The following is a 24,058-nucleotide window of genomic DNA, read 5'->3' as shown; positions in this document are numbered from 1 at the left end:
ATTCACTACTGTAAGTCGCTCTGGATAAGAGCGTCTGCTAAATGACTCAAATGTTTAAAAAAAAAAATGTAAATGTAATACGGTGAGTTGATTCCCTACTACAGTTCAATACGGTGAGTTGATTCCCTACTACAGTTCAATACGGTGAGTTGATTCCCTACTACAGTTCAATACGGTGAGTTGATTCCCTACTAAAGTTCAATACGGTGAGTTGATTCCCTACTACAGTCCAATACGGTGAGTTGATTCCCTACTACAGTTCAATACGGTGAGTTGATTCCCTACTACAGTTCAATACGGTGAGTTGATTCCCTACTACAGTTCAATACGGTGAGTTGATTCCCTACTACAGTTCAATACGGTGAGTTGATTCCCTACGGTGAGTTGATTCCCTACGGTGAGTTGATTCCCTACGGTGAGTTGATTCCCTACGGTGAGTTGATTCCCTACGGTGAGTTGATTCCCTACGTTGAGTTGATTCCCTATGTTGAGTTGATTTCCTATGTTGAGTTGATTCCCTATGATTCCCTATGTTGAGTTGATTCCCTACGGTGAGTTGATTCCCTATGTTGAGTTGATTCCCTATGTTGAGTTGATGAGTTGATTCCCTATGTTGAGTTGATTCCCTATGTTGAGTTGATTCCCTATGTTGAGTTGATTCCCTATGTTGAGTTGATTCCCTACCTACGGTGAGTTGATTCCCTACCTACGGTGAGTTGATTCCCTACCTACGGTGAGTTGATTCCCTGTGGGGGTTTTAAAGGGACATACAGCCCCCCCACCACCACTCAGAATCAGAAGTGGCACATTTGCAAGTTAATTGTATTCTGCTAATAGTCATTTAGCAGCTTTGTGCCGAAGACTCATATTTATCTGTGTGTGTGTGGAATTATGATCACTGTCGACCCCCAAAAGTGTGCCCCATTTTTTTTTAAATTATAGCTAGCCCAATGCTAACTAGCGTGGCTAACGCCATAACAGTTATTTGTGAATGAGTGGGATGCTAATGCTGTTAGCTGTTGGCCCTCTGCGTTTCAATGAGAGCGATGATAATGATGGTTGGTTTATTATGTATCCTGCTCTGTCTCAGCCTTTCACTGGATCCTGGCTTTTACCTCTGACAAATAATACAGACGATATAGAGATAGATCTATATAGATAGAGATAGATCTATATACATCTATAGAGATAGATCTGTATAGAGAGAGATCTATATAGAGAGAGAGAGAGAGAGAGAGAGAGAGAATATAGATAGATCTATATATATAGATAGATAGATCTATATATATATAGAGAGAGAATATAGATAGATAGATCTATATATATATATATAGAGAGAGAGAATATAGATCTATCTCTATATAGATCTATGTAGATATAGATGGATTTAGAGAGAGATCTATTTATTTTATTTATTTATTTATTTCACCTTTATTTAACCAGGTAGGCAAGTTGAGAACAAGTTCTCATTTACAATTGCGACCTGGCCAAGATAAAGCAAAGCAGTTCGACAACATACAACAACACAGAGTTACACATGGAGTTAAACAAACATACAGTCAATAATACAGTAGAAAAATAAGTCTATATACAATGTGAGCAAATGAGGTGAGATAAGGGAGGTAAAGGCAATAAATAGGCCATAATGGCAAAGTAAATACAATATAGCAAGTAAAACACTGGAATGGTAGATTTGTAGTAGCAGAAAGTGCAAAGTAGAAATAGAGTTAATGGGGTGCAAAGGAGCAAAATAAAATAAATAAATACAGTAGGGGAAGAGGTAGTTGATCTAGATCTATAGATCTATGTAGAGATAGATCTATGTAGATATCTGTGAGCAGTTTTTCACTAATAATATTGATGTCACACATTCTCTCTGTGTAATTTATAACCCACCTCTCCAGTCCTGCTACAGCTGACAGCTCTGTCCAGACCAACACACCAGGGACCGTGTGTGTGTGTGTGTGTGTGTGTGTGGGTCCCTGGGCGTGTACTGTGACAGGTGTTGCTGTCTCTTTCCCTGCTCTCTGTCCCATGTGGTGTGTACTGACATGTGTTACACACTTTTCCCGTGTGTGTGTGTGTGTGTGTGTGTGTGTGTGTGTGTGTGTGTGTGTGTGTGTGTGTGTGTGTGTGTGTGTGTGTGTGTGTGTGTGTGTGTGTGTGTGTGTGTGTGTGTGTGTGTTGCAGGAGGAGGCGGCAGTACTTGCAAGGACCCGTCGAGGAAGAGACAGAGGGAGAGAGTGGAAAGAAAGGAGGAAGAAGAGATGGAGATGCTGACCTTCAGCCCAGAGAGAAGGTATGATGGAGGAACTGACCTTCAGCCCAGAGAGAAGGTATGATGGAGGAACTGTCCTTCAGCCCAGAGAGAAGGTATGATGGAGGAACTGTCCTTCAGCCCAGAGAGAAGGTATGATGGAGGAACTGACCTTCAGCCCAGAGAGAAGGTATGATGGAGGAACTGACCTTCAGCCCAGAGAGAAGGTATGATGGAGGAACTGACCTTCAGCCCAGAGAGAAGGTATGATGGAGGAACTGACCTTCAGCCCAGAGAGAAGGTATGATGGAGGAACTGACCTTCAGCCCAGAGAGAAGGTATGATGGAGGAACTGACCTTCAGCCCAGAGAGAAGGTATGATGGAGGAACTGACCTTCAGCCCAGAGAGAAGGTATGATGGAGGAACTGACCTTCAGCCCAGAGAGAAGGTATGATGGAGGAACTGACCTTCAGCCCAGAGAGAAGGTATGATGGAGGAACTGACCTTCAGCCCAGAGAGAAGGTATGATGGAGGAACTGACCTTCAGCCCAGAGAGAAGGTATGATGGAGGAACTGACCTTCAGCCCAGAGAGAAGGTATGATGGAGGAACTGTCCTTCAGCCCAGAGAGAAGGTATGATGGAGGAACTGTCCTTCAGCCCAGAGAGAAGGTATGATGGAGGAACTGACCTTCAGCCCAGAGAGAAGGTATGATGGAGGAACTGACCTTCAGCCCAGAGAGAAGGTATGATGGAGGAACTGACCTTCAGCCCAGAGAGAAGGTATGATGGAGGAACTGTCCTTCAGCCCAGAGAGAAGGTATGATGGAGGAACTGGCCTTCAGCCCAGAGAGAAGGTTACTGATGATGACTTGATAAAGACAGACAACAGAAAGTATCCATTCTATCCCGAGGTTAGAATGGAGGGTTTGGCTGGAGGGGGGTCCTTGTCTCATCCCGAGGTTAGAATGGAGGGTTTGGCTGGGGGGGGGTCCTTGGCTCATCCCGAGGTTAGAATGGAGGGTTTGGCTGGGGGGGTCCTTGGCTCGTCGTGTTCTAGCGACTCCTTGTGGCGGGCCGGGCGCCTGCAAGCTGACCACGTTTGTCAGTTGGACTGGGGTGTTTCCTCCGTCACGTCGGTGAGGCTGGCTTCCGGGTTAACCGAGCCGTGTGTTTTTTTAAGAATTAGAGCTGCTTTGACCTTCGACCTCTCCCGAGTCCGTTGGGGAGTCGCAGCGATGAGACAACATCCAATTGGATATCAGGAAACTTGGGGAGGAAAAATATCAAAAAAGAACCTCTGGTCTTGAGATCGTTGTCCTCCTCCGTCCGTCCGTCTCTTAGGTCCCGGTCGTTAGACCTGGCGGGGGCGTCTCGGGGGGACAGCGGCCAGAAGAGGAAGGGCGGTAAGGTATTCGGCAGTCTGGAGAGAGGGCTGGATAAAGTCATCACCATGCTCACACCCAGCAAGAGACGAGGGCTACGGGACGGACCACGCAGGATCAAGGTACATAAATATAGACACCCCCCTATAGGACCAAGGTACATATATATAGACACCCCCCTATAGGATCAAGGTACATATATATATATATATATAGACACCCCCCCTATAGGATCAAGGTACATATATATATATATATATAGACACCCCCCTATAGGACCAAGGTACATATATATAGACACCCCCTATAGGATCAAGGTACATATATATAGACACCCCCCTATAGGACCAAGGTACATATATATAGACACCCCCCTATAGGATCAAGGTACATATATATAGACACCCCCCTATAGGATCAAGGTACATATATATAGACACCCCCTATAGGACCAAGGTACATGTATATAGACACCCCCCTATAGGACCAAGGTACATATATATAGACACCCCCCCTATAGGATCAAGGTACATATATATAGACACCCCCTATAGGATCAAGGTACATATATATAGACACCCCCCTAAGGACCAAGGTACATATATATAGACACCCCCCTATAGGACCAAGGTACATATATATAGACACCCCCTATAGGATCAAGGTACATATATATAGACACCCCCCTATAGGATCAAGGTACATATATATATATATATATATATATAGACACCCCCCTATAGGATCAAGGTACATATATATATATATATATAGACACCCCCCTATAGGATCAAGGTGTATATATATATATATAGACACCCCCCTATAGGATCAAGGTGTATATATATATATATAGACACCCCCCTATAGGATCAAGGTGTATATATATATAGACACCCCCCTATAGGATCAAGGTGTATATATATATATAGACACCCCCTATAGGATCAAGGTGTATATATATATATATATATATAGACACCCCCTATAGGACCAAGGTGTATATATATATATATATAGACACCCCCTATAGGACCAAGGTGTATATATATATATATATATATATATAGACACCCCCTATAGGACCAAGGTACATAAATATAGACACCCCCTATAGGACCAAGGTACATATATATAGACACCCCCCCTATAGGACTAAGGTACATAAATATAGACACCCCCCTATAGGACCAAGGTACATAAATATATATATATAGACACCCCCCCTATAGGACCAAGGTACATAAATATAGACACCCCCTATAGGACTAAGGTACATAAATATATAGACACCCCCTTTAGGACCAAGGTACATATATATAGACACCCCCCTATAGGATCAAGGAACAATCACTCAGTCTTACATAAACTCAAACTGACTCTCTCTGTCTCTCTCCCTCGTCTGTCTGTCTGTCTGTCCCCCTCTCTCTCTCCCTCCCCCTCTCTCTCTCTCCTCTCTCTCCTCTCTCTCCTCTCTCTCCAGGCCCAGTATAATGTAACATTGACCAGTCAGACCAACCCGGACCAGGTGTTGAACCAGATCCTCTCCATTCTACCGGAGAAACACGTCGACTTCGCACAGAAAGGGTGAGCGCCCGCACACAGTGCCAGCCAGGCCCCTCCCTCAGAAAGCCAGGCCCCTCCCTCAGAAAGCCAGGCCCCTCTCTCAGAAAGCCAGGCCCCTCCCTCAGAAAGCCAGGCCCCTCTCTCAGAAAGCCAGGCCCCTCTCTCAGAAAGCCGGGCCCCTCCCTCAGAAAGCCAGGCCCCTCTCTCAGAAAGCCAGGCCCCTCCCTCAGAAAGCCAGGCCAGGCCCCTCTCTCAGAAAGCCAGGCCCCTCTCTCAGAAAGCCAGGCCCGGCCCCTCTCTCAGAAAGCCAGGCCCGGCCCCTCTCTCAGAAAGCCAGGCCCGGCCCCTCTCTCAGAAAGCCAGGCCAGGCCCCTCTCTCAGAAAGCCAGGCCAGGCCCCTCTCTCAGAAAGCCAGGCCAGGCCCCTCTCTCAGAAAGCCAGGCCCCTCCCTCAGAAAGCCAGGCCCGGCCCCTCTCTCAGAAAGCCAGGCCAGGACCCTCTCTCAGAAAGCCAGGCCAGGCCCCTCTCTCAGAAAGCCAGGCCAGGACCCTCTCTCAGAAAGCCAGGCCAGGCCCCTCTCTCAGAAAGCCAGGCCAGGCCCCTCTCTCAGAAAGCCAGGCCCCTCCCTCAGAAAGCCAGGCCCGGCCCCTCTCTCAGAAAGCCAGGCCAGGACCCTCTCTCAGAAAGCCAGGCCAGGCCCCTCTCTCAGAAAGCCAGGCCAGGACCCTCTCTCAGAAAGCCAGGCCAGGCCCCTCTCTCAGAAAGCCAGGCCAGGACCCTCTCTCAGAAAGCCAGGCCTGGCCCCTCTCTCAGAAAGCCAGGCCTGGCCCCTCTCTCAGAAAGCCAGGCCCCTCTCTCAGAAAGCCAGGCCTGGCCCCTCTCTCAGAAAGCCAGGCCCGGCCCCTCTCTCAGAAAGCCAGGCCCGGCCCCTCTCTCAGAAAGCCAGGCCAGGCCCCTCTCTCAGAAAGCCAGGCCAGGCCCCTCTCTCAGAAAGCCAGGCCAGGCCCCTCTCTCAGAAAGCCAGGCCAGGCCCCTCTCTCAGAAAGCCAGGCCAGGCCCCTCTCTCAGAAAGCCAGGCCAGGCCCTCTCTCAGAAAGCCAGGCCAGGCCCCTCTCTCAGAAAGCCAGGCCAGGCCCCTCTCTCAGAAAGCCAGGCCAGGCCCCTCTCTCAGAAAGCCAGGCCAGGCCCCTCTCTCAGAAAGCCAGGCCAGGCCCCTCTCTCAGAAAGCCAGGCCAGGCCCCTCCCTCAGAAAGCCAGGCCAGGCCCCTCTCTCAGAAAGCCAGGCCCCTCTCTCAGAAAGCCAGGCCTCAGTCCCCATCTTTCTTTCTTTCTTTCAGCTTTTCTTCTGTCTCTCCATCCATCTCTCTCAGCTATTCTCTTCTTTACCTGAATATTATTTATCAGAATCACCTTTATTCAACAAGAGCATTTACATATAAAAGGAATTGAAGTTAAGTGGTGCTGACATGGTCTAACAATGGACAGAATACAATACACAGAATATAGACAGTAGAATGTTCCCTTTAAACAGAATACAGATGGAGGGACGTTCCCTTTAAACAGAATACAGATGGAGGGATGTTCCCTTTAATAAACAGAATACAGATGGAGAGATGTTCCCTTTAAACAGAATACAGATGGAGGGATGTTCCCTTTAATAAACAGAATACAGATGGAGAGATGTTCCCTTTAAACAGAATACAGATGGAGGGATGTTCCCTTTAATAAACAGAATACAGATGGAGGGATGTTCCCTTTATTAAACAGGATACAGATGGAGGGATGTTCCCTTTAATAAACACAATACAGATGGAGGGATGTTCCCTTTAATAAACAGAATACAGATGGAGGGATGTTCCCTTTAACAGAATACAGATGGAGGGATGTTCCCTTTAACAGAATACAGATGGAGGGATGTTCCCTTTAATAAACAGAATACAGATGGAGGGACGTTCCCTTTAATAAACAGAATACAGATGGAGGGATGTTTCTCTTTAATAAACAGAATACAGATGGAGGGATGTTCCCTTTAATAAACAGAATACAGATGTTCCCTTTAATAAACAGAATACAGATGGAGGGATGTTCCCTTTAAACAGAATACAGATGGAGGGATGTTCCCTTTAAACAGAATACAGATGGAGGGATGTTCCCTTTAAACAGAATACAGATGGAGGGATGTTCCCTTTAATAAACAGAATACAGATGGAGGGATGTTCCCTTTAATAAACAGAATACAGATGGAGGGATGTTCCCTTTAATAAACAGAATACAGATGGAGGGATGTGCCCTTTAATAAACAGGATACAGATGGAGGGATGTTCCCTTTAATAAACAGAATACAGATGGAGGGATGTTCCCTTTAACAAAATACAGATGGAGGGACGTTCCCTTTAATAAACAGAATACAGATGGAGGGATGTTCCCTTTAATAAACAGAATACAGATGGAGGGACGTTCCTTTTAATAAACAGAATACAGATGGAGGGATGTTTCTCTTTAATAAACAGAATACAGATGGAGGGATGTTCCCTTTAATAAACAGAATACAGATGGAGGGATGTTCCCTTTAATAAACAGAATACAGATGGAGGGATGTTCCCTTTAATAAACAGAATACAGATGGAGGGACGTTCCCTTTAATGAACAGAATACAGATGGAGGGATGTTCCCTTTAATAAACAGGATACAGATGTTCCCTTTAATAAACAGAATACAGATGGAGGGATGTTCCCTTTAATTAACAGAATACAGATGGAGGGATGTTCCCTTTAATAAACAGAATACAGATGGAGGGACGTTCCTTTTAATAAACAGAATACAGATGGAGGGATGTTTCTCTTTAATAAACAGAATACAGATGGAGGGATGTTCCCTTTAATAAACAGAATACAGATGGAGGGATGTTCCCTTTAATAAACAGAATACAGATGGAGGGATGTTCCCTTTAATAAACAGAATACAGATGGAGGGACGTTCCCTTTAATGAACAGAATACAGATGGAGGGATGTTCCCTTTAATAAACAGGATACAGATGTTCCCTTTAATAAACAGAATACAGATGGAGGGATGTTCCCTTTAATTAACAGAATACAGATGGAGGGACGTTCCCTTTAATAAACAGAATACAGATGGAGGGATGTTCCCTTTAATAAACAGAATACAGATGGACGGACGTTCCTTTTAATAAACAGAATACAGATGGAGGGATGTTTCTCTTTAATAAACAGAATACAGATGGAGGGATGTTCCCTTTAATAAACAGAATACAGATGGAGGGATGTTCCCTTTAATAAACAGAATACAGATGTTCCCTTTAATAATCAGAATACAGATGGAGGGATGTTCCCTTTAATAAACAGAATACAGACGTTCCCTTTAATAAACAGAATACAGATGGAGGGACGTTCCCTTTAATAAACAGAATACAGATGGAGGGATGTTCCCTTTAATAAACAGAATAAGGATGGAGGGATGTTCCCTTTAATAAACAGGATACAGATGTTCCCTTTAATAAACAGAATACAGATGGAGGGATGTTCCCTTTAATTAACAGAATACAGATGGAGGGATGTTCCCTTTAATAAACAGAATACAGATGGAGGGACGTTCCTTTTAATAAACAGAATACAGATGGAGGGATGTTTCCCTTTAATAAACACAATACAGATGGAGGGATGTTCCCTTTAATAAACAGAATACAGATGGAGGGATGTTCCCTTTAATAAACAGAATACAGATGGAGGGATGTTCCCTTTAATAAACACAATACAGATGGAGGGATGTTCCCATTAATAAACAGAATACAGATGGAGGGATGTTCCCTTTAATAAACAGAATACAGATGGAGGGATGTTCCCTTTAATAAACAGAATACAGATGGAGGGACGTTCCCTTTAAACAGAATACAGATGGAGGGATGTTCCCTTTAATTAACAGAATACAGATGGAGGGATGTTCCCTTTAATAAACAGAATACAGATGGAGGGACGTTCCCTTTAATAAACACAATACAGATGGAGGGATGTTTCCTTTAATAAACAGAATACAGATGGAGGGATGTTCCCTTTAATAAACAGGATACAGATGGAGGGATGTTCCCTTTAATAAACACAATACAGATGGAGGGATGTTCCCTTTAATAAACACAATACAGATGTTCCCTTTAATAATCAGAATACAGATGGAGGGATGTTCCCTTTAATAAACAGAATACAGACGTTCCCTTTAATAATCAGAATACAGATGGAGGGACGTTCCCTTTAATAAACAGAATACAGATGGAGGGACGTTCCTTTTAATAAACAGAATACAGATGGAGGGATGTTCCTTTTAATAAACAGAATATAGATGGAGGGATGTTCCCTTTAATAAACAGGATACAGATGGAGGGATGTTCCCTTTAATAAACACAATACAGATGGAGGGATGTTCCCTTTAATAAACCGAATACAGATGGAGGGATGTTCCCTTTAATAAACAGAATACAGATGGAGGGATGTTCCCTTTAACAGAATACAGATGGAGGGACGTTCCCTTTAATAAACAGAATACAGATGGAGGGATGTTCCCTTTAATAAACAGAATACAGATGGAGGGACGTTCCTTTTAATAAACAGAATACAGATGGAGGGATGTTTCTCTTTAATAAACAGAATACAGATGGAGGGATGTTCCCTTTAATAAACAGAATACAGATGGAGGGATGTTCCCTTTAATAAACAGAATACAGATGGAGGGATGTTCCCTTTAATAAACAGAATACAGATGGAGGGACGTTCCCTTTAATAAACAGAATACAGATGGAGGGATGTTCCCTTTAATAAACAGGATACAGATGTTCCCTTTAATAAACAGAATACAGATGGAGGGATGTTCCCTTTAATTAACAGAATACAGATGGAGGGACGTTCCCTTTAATAAAGAGAATACAGATGGAGGGATGTTCCCTTTAATAAACAGAATACAGATGGAGGGATGTTCCCTTTAATAAACAGAATACAGATGGAGGGACGTTCCTTTTAATAAACAGAATACAGATGGAGGGATGTTTCTCTTTAATAAACAGAATACAGATGGAGGGATGTTCCCTTTAATAAACAGAATACAGATGGAGGGATGTTCCCTTTAATAAACAGAATACAGATGTTCCCTTTAATAATCAGAATACAGATGGAGGGATGTTCCCTTTAATAAACAGAATACAGACGTTCCCTTTAATAAACAGAATACAGATGGAGGGACGTTCCCTTTAATAAACAGAATACAGATGGAGGGATGTTCCCTTTAATAAACAGAATAAGGATGGAGGGATGTTCCCTTTAATAAACAGGATACAGATGTTCCCTTTAATAAACAGAATACAGATGGAGGGATGTTCCCTTTAATTAACAGAATACAGATGGAGGGATGTTCCCTTTAATAAACAGAATACAGATGGAGGGACGTTCCTTTTAATAAACAGAATACAGATGGAGGGATGTTCCCTTTAATTAACAGAATACAGATGGAGGGATGTTCCCTTTAATTAACAGAATACAGATGGAGGGATGTTCCCTTTAATAAACAGAATACAGATGGAGGGACGTTCCCTTTAATAAACACAATACAGATGGAGGGATGTTTCCTTTAATAAACAGAATACAGATGGAGGGATGTTCCCTTTAATAAACAGGATACAGATGGAGGGATGTTCCCTTTAATAAACACAATACAGATGGAGGGATGTTCCCTTTAATAAACACAATACAGATGTTCCCTTTAATAATCAGAATACAGATGGAGGGATGTTCCCTTTAATAAACAGAATACAGACGTTCCCTTTAATAATCAGAATACAGATGGAGGGACGTTCCCTTTAATAAACAGAATACAGATGGAGGGACGTTCCTTTTAATAAACAGAATACAGATGGAGGGATGTTCCCTTTAATAAACAGAATATAGATGGAGGGATGTTCCCTTTAATAAACAGGATACAGATGGAGGGATGTTCCCTTTAATAAACACAATACAGATGGAGGGATGTTCCCTTTAATAAACCGAATACAGATGGAGGGATGTTCCCTTTAATAAACAGAATACAGATGGAGGGATGTTCCCTTTAACAGAATACAGATGGAGGGACGTTCCCTTTAATAAACAGAATACAGATGGAGGGATGTTCCCTTTAATAAACAGAATACAGATGGAGGGACGTTCCTTTTAATAAACAGAATACAGATGGAGGGATGTTTCTCTTTAATTAACAGAATACAGATGGAGGGATGTTCCCTTTAATAAACAGAATACAGATGGAGGGATGTTCCCTTTAATAAACAGAATACAGATGTTCCCTTTAATAATCAGAATACAGATGGAGGGATGTTCCCTTTAATAAACAGAATACAGACGTTCCCTTTAATAATCAGAATACAGATGGAGGGACGTTCCCTTTAATAAACAGAATACAGATGGAGGGATGTTCCCTTTAATAAACAGAATACAGATGGAGGGATGTTCCCTTTAATAAACAGGATACAGATGTTCCCTTTAATAAACAGAATACAGATGGAGGGATGTTCCCTTTAATAAACAGAATACAGATAGAGGGATGTTCCCTTTAATAAACAGAATACAGATGGAGGGACGTTCCCTTTAATAAACAGGATACAGATGGAGGGATGTTCCCTTTAATAAACAGAATACAGATAGAGGGATGTTCCCTTTAATAAACAGAATACAGATAGAGGGATGTTCCCTTTAATAAACAGAATACAGATGGAGGGATGTTCCCTTTAATAAACAGAATACAGATAGAGGGATGTTCCCTTTAATAAACAGAATACAGATGGAGGGATGTTCCCTTTAATAAACAGGATACAGATGTTCCCTTTAATAAACAGAATACAGATGGAGGGATGTTCCCTTTAATAAACAGAATACAGATGGAGGGATGTTCCCTTTAATAAACAGAATACAGATGTTCCCTTTAATAAACATAATACAGATGTTCCCTTTAATAAACAGAATACAGATGGAGGGATGTTCCCTTTAATAAACAGGATACAGATGTTCCCTTTAATAAACAGAATACAGATGGAGGGACGTTCCCTTTAATAAACAGAATACAGATGGAGGGACGTTCCCTTTAATTAACAGAATACAGATGGAGGGACGTTCCCTTTAATAAACAGAATACAGATGGAGGGACGTTCCCTTTAATAAACAGAATACAGATGGAGGGATGTTCCCTTTAATAAACAGAATACAGATGGAGGGATGTTCCCTTTAATAAACAGAATACAGATGGAGGGACGTTCCCTTTAATAAACAGAATACAGATGGAGGGACGTTCCCTTTAATAAACAGAATACAGATGGAGGGACGTTCCCTTTAATAAACAGAATACAGATGGAGGGATGTTCCCTTTAATAAACAGAATACAGATGGAGGGACGTTCCCTTTAATAAACAGAATACAGATGGAGGGACGTTCCCTTTAATAAACAGAATACAGATGGAGGGACGTTCCTTTTAATAAACAGAATACAGATGGAGGGATGTTTCTCTTTAATAAACAGAATACAGATGGAGGGATGTTCCCTTTAATAAACAGAATACAGATAGAGGGATGTTCCCTTTAATAAACAGAATACAGATGGAGGGATGTTCCCTTTAATAAACAGAATACAGATGGAGGGATGTTCCCTTTAATAAACAGAATACAGATGTTCCCTTTAATAAACAGAATACAGATGGAGGGATGTTCCCTTTAAACAGACTCCGCTCTTCTCCCCAGCTATACTCTGAAGTGTCGTACCCAGGGGGACTTTGGGAAGGTCACCATGGCTTTTGAGCTGGAGGTGTGTCTGCTGCACAGACCTGAGGTACATATTGATTACTACTGATCAGGTTATTGATGGTTAGTGCTGGTTATTGACCAGCCGTTTGCTGCCACAGTGGATCACGTTATTGATTACTGAACACCCAGCAGGGATCACGTTATTGATTACTGAACACCCAGCAGGGATCACGTTATTGATTACAGACACCCAGCAGGGATCACGTTATTGATTACAGACACCCAGCAGGGATCACGTTATTGATTACTGACACCCAGCAGGGACCACGTTATTGATTACTGACACCCAGCAGGGATCACGTTATTGATTACTGACACCCAGCAGGGACCACGTTATTGATTACTGACACCCAGCAGGGATCACGTTATTGATTACAGACACCCAGCAGGGATCACGTTATTGATTACTGACACCCAGCAGGGATCACGTTATTGATTACTGACACCCAGCAGGGACCACGTTATTGATTACTGACACCCAGCAGGGATCACGTTATTGATTACTGACACCCAGCAGGGATCACGTTATTGATTACTGACACCCAGCAGGGATCACGTTATTGATTACTGACACCCAGCAGGGATCACGTTATTGATTACTGACACCCAGCAGGGATCACGTTATTGATTACTGACACCCATCAGGGATCATGTTATTGATTACTGACACCCAGCAGGGATCACGTTATTGATTACTGACACCCAGCAGGGATCACATTATTGATTACTGACACCCAGCAGGGATCACGTTATTGATTACTGACACCCAGCAGGGACCACGTTATTGATTACTGACACCCAGCAGGCATCATGTTATTGATTGTTAGTGCTGGTTATTGATTATTGATATTGATGGATGATTGATGCTGTGTGTTGTAGGTGGTGTGTGTGAGGAGACAGAGGCTGAAGGGAGACTCCTGGGTTTACAAACACCTGGTGGAGGACATTCTCTCTACTTCCAGCATCTAGACGTCACTACTTCCTGTTGATGTCACATCATGTCCACGTCCAGCACTTAAAGCAGGTGTCTTGAACTAATTCCATGTAGGGCAGAGTGTCTGCAGGTTCACTCTTCCCTTGTACTTAATTGATGAATTAAGGTCACTGATTAGTTAGGACCTCCCCTCACCTGGTTGTCTAGGACCTCCCCTCACCTGGTTGTCCAGGACCTCCCCTCACCTGGTTGTCCAGGACCTCCCCTCACCTGGTTGTCTAGGACCTCCCCTCACCTGGTTGTCCAGGACCTCCCCTCACCTGGTTGTCCAGGACCTCCCCTCACCTGGCACAAATCAAAAAGTAAAATAACTAAAACCAGCAGATATCTGCCCTCGGTGGAACGAGTTAGACACCTTCTGATCTAGAAGCACAGATCTGGGAACAGTCTCCATTTCCTCAACCTTAACTAGTGTAACTATAACTAGTAGGGGGGGATCGACATGGAAAACTGACCTGAGATCAGTGTCACGTTTTATAAGATTACAACTTCCTGTCTTTTACATGTGACATTCCTTTCCTCCTTAAACATGTTTCCTTTTAAGTGTGTCACGTTTTATTTCCTCCCCCCTGATTCAGTAGCAGGAAGGAGTTTTGAGGTGTTACGAAATCATAGACCTTTTTAGCTTCACAGAATAATAGTTTACTGAAAGCATGAATTCTTTACAGAATAATAGTTTACTGAAAGCATGAATTCTTTACAGAATAACAGTTCAATGAAAGCATTAATACAACTTTGTTTGTTTGTACATATACCAGTAATAGGATTCCCAATTTACTTGTTTCTCTATCATGTCTTTTACTTTTGTAGGAGAAATGTTGTTTTAACTATATAGTATGTTTTCTGTCTGTACGAGATGATTTATGTTAATAACGCTTTGTAAAGGAACAAAATAAATGGAGTTTGAAGAGAGTTTGTGTTTGTGTTGACTTTTCCTGGAGAGATGCCCTCCTGTAGGTTTTAACTCCAACCCTGTTCCTGGAGAGATACCCTCCTGTAGGTTTACACTCCAACCCTGTTCCTGGAGAGATACCCTCCTGTAGGCTTTAACTCCAACCCTGTTCCTGGAGAGATACCGTCCTGTAGGTTTACACTCCAACCCTGTTCCTGGAGAGAAACCCTCCTGTAGGTTTTAACTCCAACCCTGTTCCTGGAGAGAAACCCTCCTGTAGGTTTTAACTCCAACCCTGTTCCTGGAGAGAAACCCTCCTGGAGGCTTTAACTCCAACCCTGTTCCTGGAGAGATACCCTCCTGGAGGTTTTAACTCCAACCCTGTTCCTGGAGAGAAACCCTCCTGGAGGTTTACACTCCAACCCTGTTCCTGGAGAGATACCCTCCTGGAGGCTTTAACTCCAACCCTGTTCCTGGAGAGATACCGTCCAGTAGATTTTAACTCCAACCCTGTTCCTGGAGAGATACCCTCCTGTAGGTTTACACTCCAACCCTGTTCCTGGAGAGAAACCCTCCTGTAGGTTTACACTCCAACCCTGTTCCTGGAGAGATACCCTCCTGGAGGTTTACACTCCAACCCTGTTCCTGGAGAGATACCCTCCTGTAGGTTTACACTCCAACCCTGTTCCTGGAGAGAAACCCTCCTGTAGGTTTTAACTCCAACCCTGTTCCTGTTAAACCTCCAGGAGGGTTTCTCTCCAGGAACAGGGTTGGACAGCTCTGAAATGGACAATATAATACAGATTACTATCATTGTAGAAATATTAAACTAGATGGGACTCACTGTGTAGAAATATTACATTAGATGGGACTCACTGTGTAGAAATATTACACTAGATGGGGCTCAATTTATAGACATATTAAACTAGATGGGACTCACTGTGTAGAAATATTACACTAGATGGGACTCACTGTGTAGAAATATTACACTAGATGGGACTCACTGTGTAGAAATATTACACTAGATGGGACTTACTGTGTAGAAATATTAAACTAGATGGGACTCACTGTGTAGAAATATTAAACTAGATGGGACTCACTGTGTAAAACATATTAAACTTGATGGGACTCACTGTGTAGAAATATTAAACTAGATGGGATTCACTGTGTAGAAATATTAAACTAGATGGGACTCACTGTGTAGAAATATTAAACTAGATGGGACTCACTGTGTAAAACATATTAAACTAGATGGGACTCACTTTATAGAAATATTAAACTAGATGGGACTCACTTTATAGAAATATTACACTAGATGGGACTCACTGTAGAAATATTAAACTAGATGGGACTCACTTTATAGAAATATTACACTAGATGGGACTCACTGTGTAAAACATATTACACTAGATGGGACTCACCTAGTAGAAATATTACACTAGATGGGACTCACTGTGTAGAAATATTACACTAGATGGGACTCACTGTGTAGAAATATTACACTAGATGGGACTTACTGTGTAGAAATATTAAACTAGATGGGACTCACTGTGTAGAAATATTACACTAGATGGGGCTCACTGTGTAGAAATATTACACTAGATGGGACTCACTGTGTAAAACATATTAAACTAGATGGGACTCACTGTGTAGAAATATTAAACTAGATGGGTCTCACTGTGTAGAAATATTACACTAGCTGGGACTCACTGTGTAAAACATATTAAACTAGATGGGACTCACTGTGTAGAAATATTACACTAGATGGGACTCACTGTGTAAAACATATTAAACTAGATGGGACTCACTGTGTAGAAATATTACACTAGATGGGACTCACTGTGTAGAAATATTAAACTAGATGGGCCTCACTGTGTAGAAATATTAAACTAGATGGGACTCACTGTGTAGAAATATTACACTAGATGGGACTCACTGTGTAGAAATATTAAACTAGATGGGCCTCACTGTGTAGAAATATTAAACTAGATGGGACTCACTGTGTGGAAATATTACACTAGATGGGACTCACTGTGTAGAAATATTACACTAGATGGGACTCACTGTGTAAAACATATTAAACTAGATGGGGCTCACTGTGTAGAAATATTACACTAGATGGGACTCACTTTATAGAAATATTACACTAGATGGGACTCACTGTGTAGAAATATTAAACTAGATGGGACTCACTTTATAGAAATATTAAACTAGATGGGAATCACTTTATAGAAATATTACACTAGATGGGACTCACTGTGTAAAACATATTACACTAGATGGGACTCACTGTGTAGAAATATTACACTAGATGGGACTCACTGTGTAGAAATATTACACTAGCTGGGACTCACTGTGTAGAAATATTACACTAGATGGGACTTACTGTGTAGAAATATTAAACTAGATGGGACTCACTGTGTAGAAATATTACACTAGATGGGGCTCACTGTGTAGAAATATTACACTAGATGGGACTCACTGTGTAAAACATATTAAACTAGATGGGACTCACTGTGTAGAAATATTAAACTAGATGGGACTCACTGTGTAGAAATATTACACTAGCTGGGACTCACTGTGTAAAACATATTAAACTAGATGGGACTCACTGTGTAGAAATATTACACTAGATGGGGCTCACTGTGTAGAAATATTACACTAGATGGGACTCACTGTGTAGAAATATTACACTAGATGGGACTCACTGTGTAAAACATATTAAACTAGATGGGACTCACTTTATAGAAATATTAAACTAGATGGGACTCACTTTATAGAAATATTACACTAGATGGGACTCACTGTGTAGAAATATTAAACTAGATGGGACTCACTTTATAGAAATATTAAACTAGATGGGACTCACTTTATAGAAATATTACACTAGATGGGACTCACTGTGTAAAACATATTACACTAGATGGGACTCACTGTGTAGAAATATTACACTAGATGGGACTCACTGTGTAGAAATATTACACTAGCTGGGACTCACTGTGTAGAAATATTACACTAGATGGGACTTACTGTGTAGAAATATTAAACTAGATGGGACTCACTGTGTAGAAATATTACACTAGATGGGGCTCACTGTGTAGAAATATTACACTAGATGGGACTCACTGTGTAAAACATATTAAACTAGATGGGACTCACTGTGTAGAAATCTTAAACTAGATGGGACTCACTGTGTAGAAATATTACACTAGCTGGGACTCACTGTGTAAAACATATTAAACTAGATGGGACTCACTGTGTAGAAATATTACACTAGATGGGACTCACTGTGTAAAACATATTAAACTAGATGGGACTCACTGTGTAGAAATATTACACTAGATGGGACTCACTGTGTAAAACATATTAAACTAGATGGGACTCACTGTGTAGAAATATTACACTAGATGGGACTCACTGTGTAGAAATATTAAACTACATGGGCCTCACTGTGTAGAAATATTAAACTAGATGGGACACACTGTGTAGAAATATTACACTAGATGGGACTCACTGTGTAGAAATATTAAACTAGATGGGCCTCACTGTGTAGAAATATTAAACTAGATGGGACTCACTGTGTGGAAATATTAAACTAGATGGGACTCACTGTGTAGAAATATTACACTAGATGGGACACACTGTGTAGAAATATTACACTAGATGGGACTCACTGTGTAAAACATATTAAAGTAGATGGGACTCACTGTGTAGAAATATTAAACTAGATGGGACTCACTGTGCTCATGTTGACCTCATGTTGACCTCATGTTGACCTTCTAGGTTTAATACAGGTTTAATACTGGTTAAACACAAATAACACATCATGAAGGTTAACTTAATGATTGTCTTTATAACCCAAAGGCTTTATAATGAGGATGGCTATAGTGTAATGTATTCACTAGGAACCTAAAGGTTATAGTGTAATGTATTCACTAGGAACCTAAAGGTTTTATAATGAGGATGGCTGTAGTGTAATGTATTCACTAGGAACCTAAAGGCTGTATAATGAGGATGGTTATAGTGTAATGTATTCACTAGGAACCCAAAGGCTGTATAATGAGGATGGCTATAGTGTAATGTATTCACTAGGAACCTAAAGGCTGTATAATGAGGATGGCTATAGTGTATTCACTAGGAACCCAAAGGCTGTATAATGAGGATGGCTATAGTGTAATGTATTCACTAGGAACCTAAAGGCTGTATAATGAGGATGGCTATAGTGTAATGTATTCACTAGGAACCCAAAGGTTATAGTGTAATGTATTCACTAGGAACCCAAAGGCTCTATAATGAGGATGGCTATAGTGTAATGTATTCACTAGGAACCTAAAGGATTTATAATGAGGATGGCTATAGTGTAATGTATTCACTAGGAACCTAAAGGTTCTATAATGAGGATGGCTATAGTGTAATGTATTGACTAGGAACCTAAAGGCTGTATAATGAGGATGGCTATAGTGTAATGTATTCACTAGGAACCTAAAGGCTGTATAATGAGGATGGCTATAGTGTAATGTATTCACTAGGAACCCAAAGGCTATAGTGTAATGTATTCACTAGGAACCCAAAGGCAGTATAATGAGGATGGCTATAGTGTAATGTATTCACTAGGAACCCAAAGGCTGTATAATGAGGATGGCTATAGTGTAATGTATTCACTAGGAACCTAAAGGCTTTATAATGAGGATGGCTATAGTGTAATGTATTCACTAGGAACCTAAAGGATGTATAATGAGGATGGTTATAGTGTAATGTATTCACTAGGAACCTAAAGGCTGTATAATGAGGATGGCTATAGTGTATTCACTAGGAACCTAAAGGCTGTATAATGAGGATGGCTATAGTGTAATGTATTCACTAGGAACCTAAAGGATGTATAATGAGGATGGTTATAGTGTATTCACTAGGAACCTAAAGGCTGTATAATGAGGATGGCTATAGTGTAATGTATTCACTAGGAACCTAAAGGCTGTATAATGAGGATGGCTATAGTGTAATGTATTCACTAGGAACCTAAAGGCTTTATAATGAGGATGGCTGTAGTGTAATGTATTCACTAGGAACCTAAAGGTTGTATAATGAGGATGGCTATAGTGTAATGTATTCATTAGGAACCTAATAATGAGGATGGCTATAGTGTATTGTATTCACTAGGAACCTAAAGGCTGTATAATGAGGATGGCTATAGTGTAATGTATTCACTAGGAACCCAACGGCTGTATAATGAGGATGGCTATAGTGTAATGTATTCACTAGGAACCCAAAGGCTGTATAATGAGGATGGCTATAGTGTAATGTATTCACTAGGAACCCAAAGGCTGTATAATGAGGATGGCTATAGTGCAATGTATTCACTAGGAACCTAAAGGCTATAGTGTAATGTATTCACTAGGAACCTAAAGGCTGTATAATGAGGATGGCTATAGTGTATTGTATTCACTAGGAACCCAAAGGCTGTATAATGAGGATGGCTATAGTGTAATGTATTCACTAGGAACCCAAAGGCTGTATAATGAGGATGGCTATAGTGTATTGTATTCACTAGGAACCTAAAGGCTGTATAATGAGGATGGCTATAGTGTAATGTATTCACTAGGAACCTAAAGGCTGTATAATGAGGATGGCTATAGTGTATTCACTAGGAAGATAAAGGCTTTATAATGAGGATGGCTATAGTGTAATGTATTCACTAGGAACCTAAAGGTTTTATAATGAGGATGGCTATAGTGTAATGTATTCACTAGGAACCTAAAGGATGTATAATGAGGATGGCTATAGTGTAATGTATTCACTAGGAACCCAAAGGCTGTATAATGAGGATGGCTGTAGTGTAATGTATTCACTAGGAACCTAAAGGCTGTATAATGAGGATGGTTATAGTGTAATGTATTCAGTAGGAACCTAAAGGCTGTATAATGAGGATGGCTGTAGTGTAATGTATTCATTAGGAACCTAATAATGAGGATGGTTATAGTGTAATGTATTCACTAGGAACCTAAAGGCTGTATAATGAGGATGGCTATAGTGTAATGTATTCACTAGGAACCTAAAGGGGAGGGAACTTCCTGAATTTGTCCAATGGAAACTCTTGTTTTTGTTGCAAAACGTTCTTTTTTTTCCCCCCGTTGTGAAATGTTTTTCTACGGTGTCCTCTAATGAACACATCTCAGTTGTTTTGTTCTGAGATCTCCTTGGTCTCACAGCAGGGGGTGAGGAAGGGGGGTGGGGGTGAGGAAGGGGGGTGGGGAGAGGGGAGAGGGGTGTTGAGGAGGGGGTGGGGAAGGGGGTGAGGAGGGGGTGAGGGAGAGCAGGGGTGGGGAGGGGTGGGGGTGAGGAAGGGGGGAGGAAGGGGGAGGGGAGAGGAGGGGTGGGGGTGAGGCAGGGGGGTGGGGAGAGGGGAGAGGGGTGTTGAGGAGGGGGGGTGAGGAAGGGGGTGAGGAGGGGGTGAGGGAGAGCAGGGGTGGGGAGGGGTGGGGTGAGGAAGGGGGAGGAAGGGGGGAGGGGAGGGGGTGGGGGAGAGGAGAGGGGAGTTGAGGAGGGGGGTGAGGAAGGGGGTGAGGAGGGGGTGAGGGAGAGCAGGGGTGGGGAGGGGTGGGGGTGAGGAAGGGGGTGAGGAAGGGGGAGGGAGGGGGTGGGGGGAGGGGAGAGGAGAGGGGAGTTGAAGAGGGGGGTGAGGAAGGGGTGAGGAAGGGGGTGAGGAGGGGGTGAGGGTGAGGAGGGGAGAGAACCTTAATGGAAGGGTGAGATGGTCATTTAGGGTAGGGTGGTGACTGCCCCCCCAGCTGTGATAATGACTCCCACTGGTTTGGGGGGGTAGAGGTGTGTGTGTGTGTGTGTGTGTGTGTGTGTGTGTGTGTGTGTGTGTGTGTGTGTGTGTGGGGTGCGCGTGCGCTCCAGGGGCAGGGGGCACCAGCAGGAACAGACGCTACCTGTCACCTGCCTAAACATAAGAGATGATTCTCTACTCCTCTCTCTCTCTCTCTCTCTGTTTCTCTACTCCCTCTCTCTCTCTCTCTCTCTCTCTCTCTCTCTCTCTCTCTCTCTCCCTCTGTTTCTCTTTACACAATGAGTCTAATTCTGATTCCACCATGTTCCTGACACCAGTCCATTACTCTGTTATCCAGGCGGTGAAATCTGCAGGGTCACACATCAGGGAGGAAGGCAGAGCACATACACACCTGCTGTCACAGAAGACATTATGGCACAGCTGCAAAGAAGGGTCCTCTATCCACCTCTATGGGCTTGTCTTTCTCTGTCCTCTACTCTCCTGTCCAGCCAGTAGCCCTCTATCCACCTCTATGTGCTGGTCTTTCTCTCTACTGTCCTGTCCAGCCTGTAGCCCTCTATCCACCTCTATGGCTGGTCTTTCTCTCTACTTTCCTGTCCAGCCCTCTATCCACCTCTATGGCTGGTCTTTCTCTCTACTTTCCTGTCCAGCCCTCTATCCACCTCTATGGGCTGGTCTTTCTCTCTACTGTCCAGCCTGTAGCCCTCTATCCACCTCTATGGGCTGGTCTTTCTCTCTACTGTCCTGTCCAGCCTGTAGCCCTCTATCCACCTCTATGGCTGGTCTTTCTCTCTACTTTCCTGTCCAGCCCTCTATCCACCTCTATGGCTGGTCTTTCTCTCTACTTTCCTGTCCAGCCCTCTATCCACCTCTATGGGCTGGTCTTTCTCTCTACTGTCCAGCCTGTAGCCCTCTATCCACCTCTATGGGCTGGTCTTTCTCTCTACTGTCCAGCCTGTAGCCCTCTATCCACCTCTATGGGCTGGTCTTTCTCTCTACTGTCCAGCCTGTAGCCCTCTATCCACCTCTATGGCTGGTCTTTCTCTCTACTTTCCTGTCCAGCCCTCTATCCACCTCTATGGCTGGTCTTTCTCTCTACTCTCCTGTCCAGCCTGTAGCCCTCTATCCACCTCTATGGGCTGGTCTTTCTCTCTACTGTCCAGCCTGTAGCCCTCTATCCACCTCTATGGGCTGGTCTTTCTCTCTACTGTCCAGCCTGTAGCCCTCTATCCACCTCTATGGGCTGGTCTTTCTCTCTACTGTCCAGCCTGTAGCCCTCTATCCACCTCTATGGGCTGGTCTTTCTCTCTACTGTCCAGCCTGTAGCCCTCTATCCACCTCTATGGGCTGGTCTTTCTCTCTACTGTCCAGCCTGTAGCCCTCTATCCACCTCTATGGCTGGTCTTTCTCTCTACTTTCCTGTCCAGCCCTCTATCCACCTCTATGGGCTGGTCTTTCTCTCTACTCTCCTGTCCAGCCTGTAGCCCTCTATCCACCTCTATGGGCTGGTCTTTCTCTCTACTGTCCAGCCTGCAGCCCTCTATCCACCTCTATGGGCTGGTCTTTCTCTCTCCTGTCCAGCCTGTAGCCCTCTATCCACCTCTATGGGCTGGTCTTTCTCTCTCCTGTCCAGCCTGTAGCCCTCTATCCACCTCTATGGGCTGGTCTTTCTCTCTACTGTCCAGCCTGTAGCCCTCTATCCACCTCTATGGGCTGGTCTTTCTCTCTACTGTCCTGTCCAGCCTGTAGCCCTCTATCCACCTCTATGGGCTGGTCTTTCTCTCTACTCTCCTGTCCAGCGTGTAGCCCTCTATCCACCTCTATGGGCTGGTCTTTCTCTCTACTCTCCTGTCCAGCCTGTAGCCCTCTATCCACCTCTATGGCTGGTCTTTCTCTCTACTTTCGTGTCCAGCCCTCTATCCACCTCTATGGGCTGGTCTTTCTCTCTACTTTCCTGTCCAGCCCTCTATCCACCTCTATGGGCTGGTCTTTCTCTCTACTCTCCTGTCCAGCGTGTAGCCCTCTATCCACCTCTATGGGCTGGTCTTTCTCTCTACTGTCCAGCCTGTAGCCCTCTATCCACCTCTATGGGCTGGTCTTTCTGTGACGTCAGGACTCAGTCACATGTCTTGCCCATATGACAAAGAAAAAACCAATCAACCAATCCAGGCTCTTTACAGGTGAAACCAGTATGTTAAAAGGTGCTCATCAGACTGCATGGCTTTCACCTGGTCAGTCAGTCATGTTTTTCCATAGGAGAAGAGAGGAGGACAGACTTGAATAGTCAACTGAAGGGGGGGGAAAGAAAAACCCAGTGTATTTGACAGCTATAG

The 24,058-nt window shown here is 43.1% G+C and overlaps 1 protein-coding gene across 1 annotated transcript in view; it reads left to right on the top strand.

Annotated features, from left to right (window-relative positions):
• Window positions 1-14,960, top strand: part of LOC123733219 (maternal embryonic leucine zipper kinase) — a 37,602-nt gene extending 22,642 nt beyond the window's left edge. Inside the window, exons 14-18 of the mRNA XM_045712650.1 lie at window positions 2,191-2,299; window positions 3,601-3,763; window positions 5,125-5,228; window positions 12,987-13,074; window positions 13,929-14,960. Of these exons, the coding sequence (XP_045568606.1) occupies window positions 2,191-2,299; window positions 3,601-3,763; window positions 5,125-5,228; window positions 12,987-13,074; window positions 13,929-14,018 (554 nt within the window). The 3' untranslated portion in view covers window positions 14,019-14,960. The remainder of the gene's footprint in view (window positions 1-2,190; window positions 2,300-3,600; window positions 3,764-5,124; window positions 5,229-12,986; window positions 13,075-13,928) is intronic.
• The last annotated feature ends 9,098 nt before the right edge of the window (window positions 14,961-24,058 follow it).

Source organism: Salmo salar, unplaced genomic scaffold, assembly GCF_905237065.1.
Source record: "Salmo salar unplaced genomic scaffold, Ssal_v3.1, whole genome shotgun sequence".
NCBI classification, from domain to species: domain Eukaryota; kingdom Metazoa; phylum Chordata; class Actinopteri; order Salmoniformes; family Salmonidae; genus Salmo; species Salmo salar.
This window is presented reverse-complemented; position numbering and strand designations above follow the sequence as displayed.